At 48.0% G+C, this 16551-nt stretch overlaps 1 protein-coding gene across 1 annotated transcript in view; it reads right to left on the reverse strand.

Annotated features, from left to right (window-relative positions):
• myo7aa (myosin VIIAa) overlaps positions 1-16551 on the reverse strand; it is a 253612-nt gene that overhangs the window by 86829 nt on the left and 150232 nt on the right. Inside the window, exons 24-29 of the mRNA XM_070892552.1 lie at positions 13946-14149; positions 10430-10606; positions 8349-8432; positions 6978-7105; positions 5423-5549; positions 3421-3540 (exon numbers count right to left, since the gene is read on the reverse strand). Coding sequence (XP_070748653.1) covers positions 3421-3540; positions 5423-5549; positions 6978-7105; positions 8349-8432; positions 10430-10606; positions 13946-14149 — 840 coding nt within the window. The remainder of the gene's footprint in view (positions 1-3420; positions 3541-5422; positions 5550-6977; positions 7106-8348; positions 8433-10429; positions 10607-13945; positions 14150-16551) is intronic.

The following is a 16551-nucleotide window of genomic DNA, read 5'->3' on the forward strand; positions in this document are numbered from 1 at the left end:
TCAGCCAACTTAAAGCTGTGTGTTTGTGAGGTCGCACAGGCCAACAACCCCAGCATCGAAGCACTGACCACACTCGACCAACTCCGTTGAGCGGGCCACATTGTTCGCATGCCCGACACAAGGCTCCCAAAGTAAGCGCTCTACTCAGAACTCCGACACGGCAGGCGAGCCCCAGGTGAGCAGAGGAAACGTTACAAGGACACCCTCAAAGCCTCCCTGATAAAGTGCAACATCCCCACCAACAGCTGGGAGTCCCTGGCCAAAGACCGCCCTAAGTGGAGGAAGAGGATCCGGGAGGGCGCTGAGCACCTCGAGTCTCGTCACCGAGAGCATGCAGAAACCAAGCGCAGATAGCGGAAGGAGCGCGCGGCAAACCAGACTCCCCACCCACCCTTTCCTTCAGCCACTGTCTGTCCCACCTGTGACAGAGACTGTAATTCCTGTATTGGACTGTACAGTCACCTGAAAACTCACTGAGTGAAAGCAAGTCTTCCTCGATTTCGAGGGACTGCCTATGATGATGATGATGACCGAAAGCATGACATTGGCGACGAGAATGGGATAATCGGATAATCTAACTGAAATTTTTGTTGGTGGATGATTGAGCTGACAGAGAAACTTTGAGAGCTTCTCGGTTTTGATTAACAGCTAAAAATCCAAGGTAAATTACAAGCAGACTTGGCTGAACTGCCAAAGTCCAGGTGGCCAAACATAACATGCAATACTATTGATATTACACAAACTAGATGCTATACTGGACTTTTTCCTTCCCCCTAAAGGATTTTCAGCTTAGCAAGGCCATAAAAAAGCAAACCAAGCACTAGGATTTATTGCTAGAGGTATAGAATTGAAAAGTAGAGAAGTTATGATAAACCTGTATCAAACTGGGAGCACTGCATACAGTTCTGGTCACTATATTCTAAAAAGGATATAGAGGCAATGGACAGGGTGCAGAGAAGATTTACAGGGATGGTACCAGGTATACATATCAGTAAAAGATGAACAGGCTGGGTCTCTTTTCTCTTGAAAAAAGAAGGCTGAGGGGAGTGACTTAAAGTTCATAAAATTATAAAAGGTTTTGATAGAGTGGATAGAGAGAGTGTGTTTCCACTTTTGGGGAAGAGCATAACTAGAGGCCATCAATATAAGATAGTCACTAAGAAATCCAATAGGGAATTCATAAGAAAATTCTTTACCCAGAGAGTGGTGAGAATGTGGAACTCGCTGCCACAGGGAGTGGTTGAAGCGAATAGTATAGGTGCATTTAAGCGGAGGCTAGACGAGCACATGAAGGAGAAGGGAAAAGAGGGTTATGCTGATAGATTTAGATGAGGAAAGAAGGGAGGAGGCTTGAGTGGAGCATAAACTTTGGCGTGGTCTGGTTGGGCCGAATGACCTGTTTCTGTGCTGTATATCCTATGGATCCATTAATCCTCTTCATTGCCCCATCCAACAAGGCTAGTCCCACTACTCCCTTCCCCCTACTCCCTCTCTCTTTCTCTTCAAGGTTAGCTTTTTGTTCTACAAGATAGCTGGCCAGCACCATTACCGATAAAGGTAACCGAGAATGGGAATTGAATGCTATTTTTGTATTGGGCCGTAAATTGCAGCCTCTCCGGATGTGTCCGACGTGCGCACGTGCCCAAGAGTCCTCACCAATGCCGACTCTCGCCGCGTGATGCGCATACACCAGGAACCAACATTTTACGATGACAGATCGCACACATCCACGGGAGGACATGCGTGGGCAGAGATTGCGTTATTTGCCCAACTCTTGCCCAGCGAATGTCCTTCAAACTCTTATACCTGGTTTAAAAAAAAAGCAAGTGTATAGCCGACTTATACCAGCGCAAGAGTTTTAAAAGATAGAAAAATTAAATTTTAGCACTGATTTTTATATTTTAAAACCCTGGCCATTAAGTTAAGTTTATTTTTAAACCCTATTAAAACATATCAAAAAGAAATCCAAAGCAATAAATTTTTGTCCAAAACATTTACTTAAATTTGATTTCAATTCATTTTAAATATGTGATGTTTTTTTTTAAATTTATGGTGTGTTTGTGGTTTTGGGGGTATTCTCATTGATCGTAATGGGAGCTCTACAAATGGAACTCGCCATTACGATCAATGGGATTACACCATGTTGAGTGGTGGTCCAGGCTCACATGATCCCAGGATGTCCGTGCGCTCCCGGGATGGGTGGGTCTCTGCGCTGGGCTGCACATCGAGACCTTTAACCGGAAGTGTTCCTTGCACCGGGACCACCAGGTACAATTGTAAAAAATCATTTTGGTCTGAGCCATCCGTCCGCGGGAAAGCTCCGAGCGCAATTTCTGGCCCAATAAAAGTTTAGTCAACTCATTTTTCCCTGCACCTGTACCCATCATCATCATCATCGGCAGTCCCTCGAAATCGAGGAAGACTTGCTTCCACTCTGAGTTCTCAGGTGGCTGTACAGTCCAATACGGGAATTACAGTCCCTGTCACAGGTGGGACAGACAGCGGTTGGAGGAAAGGGCGGGCGGGGAGTCTGGTTTGCCGCACGCTCCTTCCGCTGCCTGCGCTTGGTTTCTGCATGCTCTCGGCGACGAGACTCGAGGTGCTCAGCGCCCTCCCGGATGCACTTCCTCCACTTAGGGCGGACTGGCCTTTGGCCAGGGACTCCCAGGTGTCGGTGGGGATGTTGCACTTTATCAGGGAGGCTTTGAGGGTGTCCTCGTAACGTTTCCTCTGCCCACCTGGGGCTCACTTGCCGCGTAGGAGTTCCGAGTAGAGCGCTTGCTTTGGGAGTCTCGTGTCGGGCCTGCGAACAATGTGACCCGCCGTGCACCCACCCCCGGCAAGATAAGCGGCCAATTTTTAAAAAACTTTATAAAGATTCAGGCAAGCGTTCGCTGGCGGTGCAACAGGTTCCCCCAAATTATTGAGGGGAGGCCAGAGGCCCAATTTCAGGCCGATCTCGGGCCTCCTGGTTGGCTCGCCCACTGCTGGTGCAGTCTGGGCGCAAAAAATGGGCCCCGGTGAATTTTTTACCCCAATTTGATAATCGCCTTCACCATTAAAGAAAAAAAAAGACTTGCATTTATATAGTGCCTTTCACGAACACCAGCTGTCCTAAAGTGCTTTACAGTCAACTGTCGCAAGGTAGGAAATGAGATTTGCGCACAGCAAGCTCCCACAAAAAGCAATGTGATAACGAATCTGATAATGTGTTCCAGTGATGTCAGTTGAGGGAACAATATTGACCGGGACATAGGGGGAAACGCCCCCTGCTCTTCTTTGTAATAGTGACATGAGGGAATAGACGGGGGCCTCTGTTTAACTTTCTTGGAATAATATACCCCCCCCCCCGCCCCTCCCACTCCCCTTGATTTCCATGAAATATTTCAGGGCACAAAATTCAGATCCCACGGGAATTACCTGCAGTTCCAGCCAGCTTGGTGGCTGTGTCCGGGTCCCGTTAGCAAACGTCCTCCTCATCCTCTCCTCACAGTAAGGCGCGTAGCCAGGCGGGCCCCCGTTGATGAAGTTCCTCAAATACTGTCGGAAGGAGCAATGCCATAATCAGCCAATCAGAGAAGCAGGAGGCGGCCACTCAGCCCAGCGAGCCTGTACCACCATTCAACTGGATCACGGCTGATCTGTATCTTAACTCCATCTACCCACCTTGGCCCATATCCCTCTCGACGTTGAAATTTTCAGTCTACCCCCAGTCTCAACATCATCCTGGGGGAAGCGAGAGTTACAGATGTCCAATACCCTCGGTGTGAAGAGATGCTTCTCGTTTTCACCCCTGAATTGCCTAGTTTTAATTTTAAGGTTATGCCCCCATTACCTGGACTCACCCCCCCCCACCCACCTCCACCAGAGAAAATAGTTTCTCTTTAATCTACCCTGTCAATCCTTTTCAAAGATAGCTTCAGAGGCAGGAAGCCCAAGCTTTGAAGGTGGCTCCAATGTATTTGCTTCATGGGTTCTTTGCTTAAGAAATCATAGCAACACATTGCTATTAAGAACTAGTTGGTTTATTAACAAAGGTTTAACAATCACATGACACATCACCAGTTCACCCAACAGACTCACAACCACCTGCCTCATCGTGGATCCCTTCCGAACCCAACTGGCTGGGGTTTTATTGAGTCTTGTGAACATCATGTGACTGGCTAAGACACTCCCAACTCAACAGCTCTACAAGTATTCAAGATAGAACTTTAAATCAAGTAACCCCCACCCCCCACCCCCCTCTTTTAGTAAGGGCACTAGAACCCACAAATTTCCAAATCAACCTGGAACCTTGCCAAATCAAATTAGAATTTGGTTGCCGGCGGTGATGCACTCTAGTCCCTCCAGTGCCCAGCTCTCGCGGAAGGCCGCGAGCGTACCGGTGGACACCGCGTACTCCATCTCCAGGGACGCCCTGGCCCGTCAACTGCTCTACAACTATTTTGGTGCAACATTAATTCAAGTGCCCCCTTATTAAAGGGGCACTAAAAGTGACAAATTAAACTTTTTTCAACTATCAACAAGCTCTACCACTATTTTAAAGTAAACTTTCAATCAAGTGTCCCCTTGTTAAAGGGGCACTAGAACTGACAAATAATCAAATGATACTTTTGAAAAACTACGGTCAAATTAAAACTTGGTTGCCGGGGGTGATGATGCACTCCAGTCCCTCCGGCGCCCAGCTCTCGCGGAAGGCTACGAGCGTACCGGTGGACACCGCGTGCTCCATCTCCTGGAAAACCCTGGCTTGACAACTGCTCTACAAACCCGTGAGCATACTCACTGGTGCATACATTACAGTGGCCTGATTTGCAGATTTAAGTTAGCTTCCTGCTGTTAGGAGGCCTAGGCTCATGTTCCCTCAGAGGGAAAACTCCTTTCTGTTTCTTCCTGCCTCTCCCGTAAGCCCAGTACTTGGAAAATCACTGCTGCAGTTCACATAATTCCTCGTTGGTGCCGTTTGCCAACATGTTGTACCAAACTGTCTATAAATATAATCTATATTATCCGGTTGTGACCAAAAGATTTATTAAAAAAATGCTTAAAATATAATCAAATCCGTTGGCTATCAAAGACTTGCATTTATATAGCACCTTTCACATCAGCAGGACATCCCAAAGCGCTTTACAGCCAATGAAGTAGCTTTGAAGAGTAGTCATTGTTGTAATGTGGAAAACGCGGCAGCCAAAATTGCGCACAGCAAGCTCCCACAAATACCAACATGGTGACGACAGGATCAGCAGTTTTCCAGGATATCTGGGAGATCTCCCCTGTCTTTTTCGAAAAAAGTGGACGTGAGATCTTTTGCGTTTACCCAAGAAGGTAGACGGTTTAACGTCTCATCCTGCGCGGGATGTATTCGGCGATATTTTAAGCATTTAAAGAACAAAGAGAGAGAGGGTGTGTTCTGGAAACTTGCCTTCACAAACTTCTCGGAAGGAGCGAAGCAGCCCACACAGAGAGACATGAGGATCCACCCTCTGGCGTGGCTGCTTTTGGACGGATTCTGGGTAAGCTGCTTACAGATCTGGCAGTAGATCTCATCCCTGTCACATGACAAACAAATCAACCAATCAACAACAACAACAATCATTTATAGAGCGCCTTTAACATAGTGAAACGGCCCAAGGTGCTTCACAGGAGTATTACAGATAAAAAAATTTGACGCTGAGCCACACAAGGAGAAATTAGGGCAGGAGACCAAAAGCTTGGTCAAAGAGGTAGGTTTTAAGGAGCGCTTGAAGGAGGAAAGAGAGGTAGAGAGGCGGAGAGGTTTAGGGAGGGAGTTCCAGAGCTTGGGATCCAGGCAACAGAAGGCACGGCCACCGATGGTTGAGCGATTATAATCAGGGATGCTCAAGAGGGCAGAATTGGAGCTGGTATTTTCCCCAAGAGCCCTTCATTTCCGCCTCTCATCCAATCAGCCATGAGTACCACCTTCCAGGTTACTGAGTTACAGACCCAGCAAAAACCATCACCACAAAAGGAAACCAAACATGCCACGTTAAACCGAGGCTCCGTCTGCTCTCGCAGATAGACGTAAAAGATCCCATGGCACTATTGAAGAGGAGCAGGGGAGTTCTCCCCGGTGTCCTGGCCAATATTTATCGCTCAATCAACATCACTAAAACCAGATTATCTGGTCATTATCACACTGCTGTTTGTGGGAGCTTGTTGTGTGCAAATTGGCTGCTGCATTTCCCACATTCCAACAGTGACTGCACTTTGAAAATACTTCATTGGTTGTAAAGTGCTTTGAGCTTTCCTGACATCATGAAAGGCGCTATAGAAATGCAAGTCTTTCACCATCTCAGGACTTTCCAGAGCGCTTTACAGCCAATGAAGTCATTTTTGAAATGTAGTCACTGTTGCAATGTGGAAGTGTGGCATTCAATAAGCGCACAGCAAGCTCCCACAAACAGCAATGTGACAATGACCAGATCATTTTTTTTTTTTTTGAGTGCTGTTGATTGAGATATAAATATTGGCCAGGACACCGGGGAGAACTCCCCTGCTCTTCTTCAAAATAGCGTCAGGGGATCTTTTATGTCCATAGAGGTCAGATGGAGCCTCGGTTAAACGTCACATCCGAAAGACAGCACCTCTGACAGTGCAGCACTCCCTCAGCACTGCACTGGAGCATCAGCCTAGATTTCGTGCTCAAGTCCCTGGAGCGGGACTTGAACCGACAACCTGCTGACTGAGGTGAGAGTGCTGCCACACCGGCCCACAGCATTGTGGGACGGGGTGGGGGGGGGGGGGGGGGGGAGGGTAAGCATATTGAAAATAGATCAGATTGGCCCCAGCTATTCTGCAATCTCAGTCAAGGAAATACCGAAAGTGGACAGGCCGGTGGGTGGGGCTTGAAAGTGAAAGAGTTGATCTTCCTCGAGTCTATTCTATTCTGTTCCTGGTGAGGGAGGTCAGCGAGGATGAAAGGGATGAGGAGGTAAAGGTATGGGAGGGATCAGTACCTGACCTCTGGCCGCAGGATGCCATTCCCAATGATAAAGTGCAGTTTCTCCAGGTTGGAGGTTGGCCTGTCCTCCAACATACTGTTCCCCTGGAGGCTGTACTCCCCATCATTCAACCTCTTTGCCACCTAACAGGAGCCAAACAAGAAGCCAAAATCCAAATTAGAGTGTAGCAACTACAACATGGAACTTGCATTTACATTGCGTCCTTAAGGTAGTAAACCAATCCAACGCGCCTCACAGGAGTACTATCAAAACAAAATTCGACACCAACCCACATAAGGAGCTATCAGGGGATCGAGAGATGTGGGGCAAAATGCTGGAAATCTCAGCGGGTCAGGCAGCATCTGTGGAGGGGAAGCAGAGTTAACGTTTTGGGTCGATGAGCCTTCGTCAGAACTGGAGAGTGTTCGGAAAGAACGGATTCTTAACCAGCACTGAAAGGGGGAGGGGAAGAAAGAACACAAGGGAAGGTCCGTGATAGGGTGGAAGGCAGGAGAGATGAGAGAGACACAAGGGATGATGGGCCGAATTCAAATGGTAATGCCAGGAGTTAGAAAAACATCAGTCGAGATAGGGTGTGAATGGTGGGATAATAACCAACTGCCATGAGAGACAAGGAGAAAAAAGAAAGAAACGGGCTCTGAGGGGCCGGGGGTTGGGGGAAGGGAGCCAAAAGATTGGCAGCGGTTACACTCTGAAATTGTTGAACTCAATGTTGAGTCCAGAAGGCTGTAAAGTGCCTTGGGGATCGGGCGGGAAAGTGGAGCTGAGGTCGAAGATCAGCCATGATCTTATTGAATGGCGGAGCAGGCTCGAGGGGCCGAATGGTCTGCTCCTGGCTCCTATTTCTTATATGTTCTTAGAACAGGTAGCCCAAAAGCCTGGTCAAAGAGGTAGGTTTTGAGGACAGAGAGGCGGAGAGGTTTAGGGAGGGAATTCCAGAGCTTAGGGCCCCAAGGAGCTGAAGGCACAGCCACCAATAGTGGGGTGAAGGAAATTGGAGTTGTGCAAGAGACGATAATTACAAGAATGCAGAGTTGATGGAGGGTTGTGGGGCTGGAGGAGATTACAGAGATCGGGAAGCGTGAGGCCATGGAGGGATTTGAACACAAGGATGAGAATCCTAAAAAAAAAAAATCGAGACGTTGCTGGACCAGGAGCCAATGTGGGTCGCGAGCCTAGGGGTGATGAGTGAACAGGACTTTGATAGAAGGCTGATCCTGAACAGGATGCAATCTAATGGAGGATACTTAGACATCCAATAAATGAAACTCGAGTGTTATCTGAATCTCAATTTGATGTCGCTCGCTGATAAATGGGGTCAGTTGTGTGTGTGCACATGGGTCAGGGCAAGGGCTCTCAGGTTACCTCCTCGGTTAACTTGGACTTCTTCTTCAGAGTCAGAGAAACCAGCTTGTGCCTCACGCTGTTCTTCTTATCAGAGTGTACGCTCTGCAACACAGCAACGTGAAACGTTAGTGGAATACAGGTCACTACAGGTCAGCAGCGCTCAAACACCATCAGAAGATACGGAAGGGTACCTCCGATTTCTCCAAACAACTCCCCCTGATCTTCACCATACTGTCACCAGCGATCGGCTTTACCCAAAGAGTGGCAAGAGTGTGGAACTCGCTACCACAGGCGAGGCAAATGGCGTAGACGCATTTAAGGGGAAAAGCTAGAAAAAGGAAATCGAAGGAGATGCTGATGGGGTGAGATGAAGTAAGGTGGGAGGAGGCTGGTGTGGAGCATAAACTCCGGCACCGACCAGCTGGGCTGAATGATCCTGTGTTGTACATTTGATGTCGGTTACATTCGAGCCAGGGTGTCCCTGGAGATGGAGCACGCGGTGTCCACCGGTACGCTCGCGGCCTTCCGCGAGAGGTGGGCGCCGGAGGGACTGGAGTGCATCATCACCCCCGGCAACCAAATTTTAATTTGATTGTTGGTCAAAAGTTAATTTGTTTATTCGTTGGGTTTAAGTGCCCCCTTTAATAGTTGTAGACCTGCTGATTGTGCCTTTTAAAAAAGGAAACTTGATTTAAAAACTTTACAAAAATAATTGCATATTCGATGTAATCGCATATGTAAGGAGACACTAGCAAGAGGAGGGATGGGTGGGCGGTGAGGGGAGGAAGATAGGAAGGAGGAAGAGAAACCCCATTAGATAACTGGGTAGTTAGTTCAGCTACGTTGCAGCGTGACCCACAACCTCAATCGCCCATTCTGTGTTGAGTTAGAAACATAGAAAATAGGTGGAGTCGGCCATTCGGCCCTTCTAGCCTGCACCGCCATTCAATGAGTTCATGGCTGAACATGCAACTTCAGTACCCCATTCCTGCTTTCTCACCATACCCCTTGATTCCCCTAGTAGTAAAGACTTCATCTAACTCCTTTTTGAATATATTTAGTGAATTGGCCTCAACAACTTTCTGTGGCAGAGAATTCCACAGGTTCACCACTCTCTGGGTGAAGAAATTCCTCCTCATCTCGGTCCGAAATGGCTTCCCCCTTATCCTTAGAGTTAGGCGATTCCCAGCTCGGTTGCCAGTAAGGGTGCTACAATTGTGCTCCCCGAGGCTGCGGTCAAGAACAATAAACCCAGGGGCTCCCACTGCTATCCAATCACTCCTGCTGGATATTGCAAGTACTGACAGTGGGCGCCCATGGGACTGGGGCCACCCCACGGGTGAAGAGACCGCCGACACTGACTCTTCATGTGTAACAGGCGGCCCACTTGGGCAAAGGTACTGGAGGGCAGGCAACACAGTGTCTTCAGGAGCTTAGGGAAGGGGCAGAAAAAAAAAGGTTTTCCTGGTTGCTCTTGTACATAGGCAAGGTTTGAGGGGCAGTCCGCAAAACGGCAGAGTTATCATAGAATAGAATCTTACAGCACAGAAGGAGGCCATTCGGCCCATCGTGCCTGTGCCGGCTCTTTGAAAGAGCGATCCCATTAGTCCCACTCCCCTTGCTCTTTTCCCATAGCCCTATATTTCCCCCCCACCCCTTCAAGCATCTATCCAATTCCCTTTCGGGAAGCGCATTCCAAAACATAACTTGCTACGTAAAAAATATCATCCTCATCTCATCTCCACCTCCTTTGCCAATTACCCCAAAACTGTGCCCTCTGGTTACCGACTGCCAGTAGAAACAGTTTCTCCTTATTTACTCTATCAAAACCCCTCATGATTTTGAGCACCTCGATTAAATCTCCCCTTAACCTTCTCTGCTCTGAAGGAGAACAATCCCAGCTTCTCTACGTTTTTTGATGGTTCGAAAGAGGAGAAAGTGATGGGAAAAATCCCCTCGTTCTTGGGCAATTAAGAATGGCCGTGTCTTCATCTCCTGCCTGTCTCCGATTTATCCTCACAGTATCCTCACCAATGAGGAGTGGTCCTCCCCAGAGTAGAGAAGCCCCTTCACCCGACAGTTTGGTTGGCACAGCTTACCTCTCCTTCCCCCTGCAGAGCCTGCAGTTCCCGCTTATACGTCTTCTTCCCGAGGGTTTCGTAGATTTTGGTCATCACCGGGATCTTCTCACTGCCGTCGCTCATGGCCGTGTGGTACTTGGGTTCCGGCAAATCCCCCATGAACCGTAAGATTGTTATCCAGACCGCGAGAGCTGCCTGCCAGCAAGGAGGTTAGAAGGAAGAAAGGTGAAGACTTTCAGTGCCCATCACAACCTCAGTACATCCCAAAGCACTTTACAGACAATGAGGTGAAGCTTCACTTCTGACAGAATGTCGGACCATTTGCCAGCTTGTGCACAGTAAGCTCTCAGATAATCTGTTTCGGGTGATGTTGGTCGAGGGTTAAATATTGGCCCCGGGTCACCGGGGATAACCCCCACCCCCCCCCCGCTCTTCTTTGAAATAGTGCCATGGGATCTTTCACATCCACCCAAGAGGGCAGACGGGACCTCGGTTTAACACATCATCCGAAAGACGGCACCCTCCAACAGTAGGTTACAGCGGAGATTTACGAGGATGTTGCCAGGAATGGAGAATCTCGGCTGTGAGGACAGATTGGACAGACTGGGTTTGTTTTCATTGGAACAGAGGAGGCTGAGGGGAGACCTCATTGGAGGTGTATAAAATTATGAGGGGCCTAGATACAGTGGATGGAAAAGGCCTATTTCCCTTAGCAGAGGGGTCAACAATCGGGGGGCATAAATTTAAAGTAATTGGTAGAAGATTTAGAGGGGGATATGAGGGAGATTTCTTCACGGATAGGGTTGTCGGGGTCTGGAACGCACTGTCTGAAGAGGTGGTAAAGGCCGAGACCGTCACCACATTTAACAAGTACTTGGATGTGCACCTGAAGTGCAACCTGCAGGGTTACGGACTGAGAGCTGGAAAGTGCGATTAGACTGGATAGTCTCTTGTTGGCCGGCGTGGACATGATGGGTGGAATGGCCTCCTCCTGTGCTGTAAACTTCTCTGTTGTGGGACTGTCAGCCTGGATTCTGTGCTCAAATCTCTGGAGTGGGCCTTGAACCCACAACATTCTGACTCAGAGGCGAGAGTGCTACCCACTGAGCCATGGCTGACACCAGGTTCGTATGGGGAATGAACTTCCCATAGGGTTCGATGAGCTATTGTGACTGAGGTTTAAACTTTTAAATTTTGCGTCTAAATGATCGATTTCCAGATAGAACCCACCAAGACTTTTACTGCTTCCCAGGATTTAGGAAAAAGCAATAGTACTCAATGTTATACATGCAGGCTATAGATATACGCTCTGTGTAATCACTATATAGTTGCATAAGATGGAGACTTATTTACCTGATGTACAATCAATAAAGTTTACACTATTCTGGCACCACTAGAGGGTGCAACTGGTGGAGACAGGGGTTTCCTGACCTGGTGGCAGGGGCTGTATAAAAGGCTACCCACCATGCTTGTGCCTCACTCTGGAGTTACGAATAAAGGACCAAGGTCACTACAGTTTGAGTACAACACATTGCCTCGTGGAGTCATTCATGAGTATATTACAGACATAACACGCAACGTTCTCAGAAGCTGAAGGATGGCGTCAGATCCCAGAAGAAAGTAACAGAAACTGGAATATCAAGTCAGAGGTGAGAGCACTACTACTGAGCTGTAGACTGCAGGAAGATATCAATGTACTGGTCAGGTGGGCAGAACAGTGGCAAATGGAATTCAATCTAGAGAAGTGTGAGGTAATGCATTTGGGGAGGGCAAACAAGAAAAGGGAATATACATTAAATGGTAGGACACTGAAGTGTAGAGGAACAAAGGGACCTTCGAGTGCAGGTCCACAGATCCCCGAAGGTAGCAAGCCAGGTGGATAAGGTGGTTAAGCGGGAATACGGAATACTTGCCTTTATTAGCCAAGGCATGGAATACAAGAGCAGGGAGGTTATGCTGGAACTATACGAAACACTAGTTAGGCCACAGCTGGAGCACTGCGTGCAGTTCTGGTCACCACATTACAGGAAAGATGTGATTGCACAAGAGGGGGTGCAGAGGAGATTTACGAGGATGTTGCCTGGACAGGAGAATTTTAGTTCTGAGGAAAGATTGGATAGGCTGGGTTTGTTTTCTTTGGAACAGAGGAGGTTGAGGGGAGACCTTATGGAGTTGTATAAAATTATGAGGAGCCTGGACAGAGTGGATAGGAAGGACCTATTTCCCTAAGCAGAGGGGTCAACAACCAAGGGGCATAGATTTTAACTAATTGGGTGAGGTTTAGAGGAGATTTGAGGGAAAATGTTTTCACCCAGAGGATGGTGGAACTCACTGCCTAAAAGGGTGGTAGAGGCAGAAACCCTCACCACATTTAAAAAGTACTTGGATGTGCATTTGAAGTGCCATAACCTACAAGGCTACGGACCTAGAGCTGGAAAGTGGGATTAGGCTGGGTGGCTCTTTGACGGCCGGTGCAGACACGATGGGCCGAAATGGCTTCCTTCCGTGCTGTAAATTTTTATTCTATGAGTCACAGCTGACACCTCATATTCCATACCTGCACGGAGATGGGAAATTTCTTGTAAGACAAGAAAACCCAATGCAATTTAAGTGGGGAAAAGGACATTTCAACTCTGACCCCCACTTAGGCAATCAAAACTAGTCCAAGAGATGACTCTGGCCATGACTAATGTTATAAAGGAACTATCTCCTGAATTATGCGATCTCCACCCCAGCAATAGGTTCAGCTCTTGCTTGAATTCCTTCAGCGAACTAGCATTCACCGCACGAGTTGACAGCCTGTTCTAGAGGTCCACTGTTCCTTGGGTAAACCATCTCCTGACATCTAACCTGGTTCTACCTTTACACAACTTGAGATTACACAAGAACATAATAGGAGCAGGATTAGACCATTCGGCCCCACGAGCCTGCTCCGCCATTCAATAGAATCATGGCCGATCCGATCATGGACTCAGCTCCACTTCCCCGCCCGCTCTCCGTAACCCCTTTTTCCCTTATCGGTGAAAAAAACTGTCTATCTGTGTCTCAAATTTATTCAATGACCCAGCATCCACAGCTCTCTGAGGCAGCAAATTCCACAGATTTACAACCCTTAGAGGAAATTCCTCCTCATCTCAGTTTTAAATGGGCAGCTCCTTGTTCTAAGGTCGTGCCCCCTAGTTCTAGCCTTCCCCATCAGTGAAAACATCCTCTCTGCATCCACCTCGTCAAGCCCCCTCACAATCTTATATGTTTCGAGAAGATCATCTCTCATTCTTCTGAATTCCAATTAGAGGCCCAACCTCCTCAACCTTTCCTCATAAGTCAACCCCCTCATAATCTTGTACATTCAGCTTGTCATCCCATGTTCTGCTGAACCCATTTAGTTGGTGTTGGAGGCCAACTTTCTGTCATCCTCAAAGATGAAGGGTGGACTTGCTGTGGGACGAGAAAGTTTCCCCCCACTCTCAACACCAGGAACTCCGAAGTCAAGTACCCCAAATGAGTTTGCCTCTTCCAATAATGCTTGCTTACCAGTTGGTCGCCTTCATCATCGTGGTAAAGCAAGGGCAGTTTGAGGGGTCTCCGCATGTAGGTGTGTGTCGTGGTGCCCTGAAAGTACGTCGCGGCAAACTTGGCGAATTTATACTCGGAGAGATCTTCCTCTTCCTCTTCTGGGAGAGGCAGGCTAGCATCCAGGTCCTCCTCCTCCAACTCTTTTGGGGCATGCTCCAGGTCCTAGCACCAACGTAAAATAGACTCTCAGCTCAGCAACAACAAAAGCTCAATGTGCAACAGTGTGACAAACAAACTATTCAAAAAAATTGGGGAAGTGAAGGTGGAAATTGGAATAAATCAGTAGCGTTATCCATTCATTCAACACGCTTCAGTCAATGCAATACCTTAAGTCGCTGGAGAATTAGCACCAATGATGTCTCCGCAACATCCTACAAATCCCCTGGGAGGACAGACATACCAACATTAGCGTCCTCGACCAGGCCAACATCCTCAGCCTTGAAGCACTGACCACACTTGATCAGCTGGTGGGCAGGCCACATTGTCCACATGTCTGACATGCGACTCCCAAAGCAAGCGCTCTACTCGGAACTCCTTCATGACAAACGAGCCAAAGGTGGGCAGCGGAAACGTTACTGGGACAGTCTCAAAGCCTCCCTGATAAAGTGCGACATCCCCACCGACACCTGGGAGTCCCTGGCCAAAGACCGCCCTAAGTGGAGGAAGTGCATCCGGGAGGGCGCTGAGCACCTCGAGTCTCATCGCCGAGAGCATGCAGAAACCAAGCGCAGGCAGCGGAAGGAGCCTGCGGTAAACCAGTCCCACCCACCCCTTCCCTCAACGACTATCTGTCCCACCTGTGACAGGGACTGTGGCTCTCGTATTGGACTGTTCAGCCACCTAAGGATTCATTTTAAGAGTGGAAGCAAGTCTTCCTCGATTCCGAGGGACTGCCTATGATGATGATGATGATGCCGATATTAATTTCATCTATTGCTGATTGTGGTGGTCAATGATTGAGGGGGATGGCAGGTTTGGATTACGAGGGGAAATTATGTACATTGGGCCATGTTCTCACAGCAAAAGGAGAAGGCTGAGAGACGATACAATTCCTGTTTTTAATGATGTTAAAAGGACTAGACAACGTAGACCATGACAAGCTCCCTCACCTCGTCCAAAACTGTGGAACCAGAGGACACAAGGCCTGCGTTTGGAAGGGGGGGTAAATTCTAAACTAATCTGTGGAAATAATGGGCGGTAGATTGCGGCCTCTCTGGGTGCGTACAATGTGTGCTCGCCCCCAAAGAGCCCCGCCCCGCATGTGCGATGCGCATGCACGCTTGTGATCGGTCAACATTTCTTGACAGATTGCACGCATCCCCGGGAGAAGGGCCGAGATTTGGGCTACTTGCCCAATTCCTGCCCAGCGCATGTCCTTCAAACTCTTGCGCCTGGTAAAAGCAAGTGTTAGCCCTGCTTTTACCAGCGTCAGCGTTTTAAAAGATAGAATAATTAAATGTTATCACAATTTTTTATATTTAAAAACCCTGTCCATTAAGTTCAGTTTATTTTTAACCTTTTTGGGCCCAAGTTTCGACAGGATAAAAAACGGGCACCCGTTTTCCGCGCCTAAAACGGCGCCAGAAAAAAAACGCGCTATTCTCGAGCGCTTTGCAGCTCCTTGTCTGTTTGGCGCGGCGCCCAGGGGGGCGGAGCCTACACTCGCGCCGATTTTGTAAGTGGGAGTGGGCGGGTACTATTTAAATTAGTTTTTTTCCTGCCGGCAACGCTGCGCATGCGCGTTGGAGCGTTCGCGCACGCGCAATGTGAAGGAAACATTGGCACTCGGCCATTTTTGTAGTTCTTTGTAGCCGTTTAATTTTTGAACATTTTTTAATAAAAGCACATTGCCATCAGCACTGAGGCTTCCCTTCTCACTGTCTCCTTCCCCTCCCCACCCTCCACGGCAACAAACGGGTCTCCTTCCCCTCCCCCCCCTCCGCGGCAACAAACCGCTGTCTCCTTCCCCTCCCCCCCCTCCGCGGCAACAAACCGCTGTCTCCTTCCCCACCTCCCGCGGGAACGAACGATGGCTGAAGCACTTTCACACAGGTAGGAAGATGGTTTATTTAATCTTTTCTTTGCTTATAAATGTTTATTCAGGTTGGATTTATTTGTATAATATTTGTAGAAATATAAATAAGGATTGATTGTAGAATTTAATGACTTCCTCCCCCCCCACCCACCTCGTTCTGGACGCCTAATTTGTAACCTGCGCCTGATTTTTTAATGTGTAGAACAGGTTTTTTCAGTTCTACAAAAATCTTCACTTGCTCCATTCTACTTTAGTTTGGAGTACGTTTTCACTGTGGAAACTTTCAAATCAGGCGTCAGTGGCCGGACACACCCTCTTTTGAAGAAAAAATTCTGTTCCAAAGTAGAACTGTTCTACCTGACTAGAACTGCAGAAAAAAAAATGTGGATAATTGCGATTTCTAAAATAGTCCGTTCTCCACCAGTTGCTCCTAAAAATCAGGCGCAAATCATGTGGAAACTTGGGCCCATAGAAACATTAAAAATATTTCAAAAAACAATTTGTTTCCTAAAACATTTAATTTCAATTA

The sequence above is a fragment of the Pristiophorus japonicus genome, chromosome 10, assembly GCF_044704955.1.
Source record: "Pristiophorus japonicus isolate sPriJap1 chromosome 10, sPriJap1.hap1, whole genome shotgun sequence".
NCBI lineage: Eukaryota > Metazoa > Chordata > Chondrichthyes > Pristiophoridae > Pristiophorus > Pristiophorus japonicus.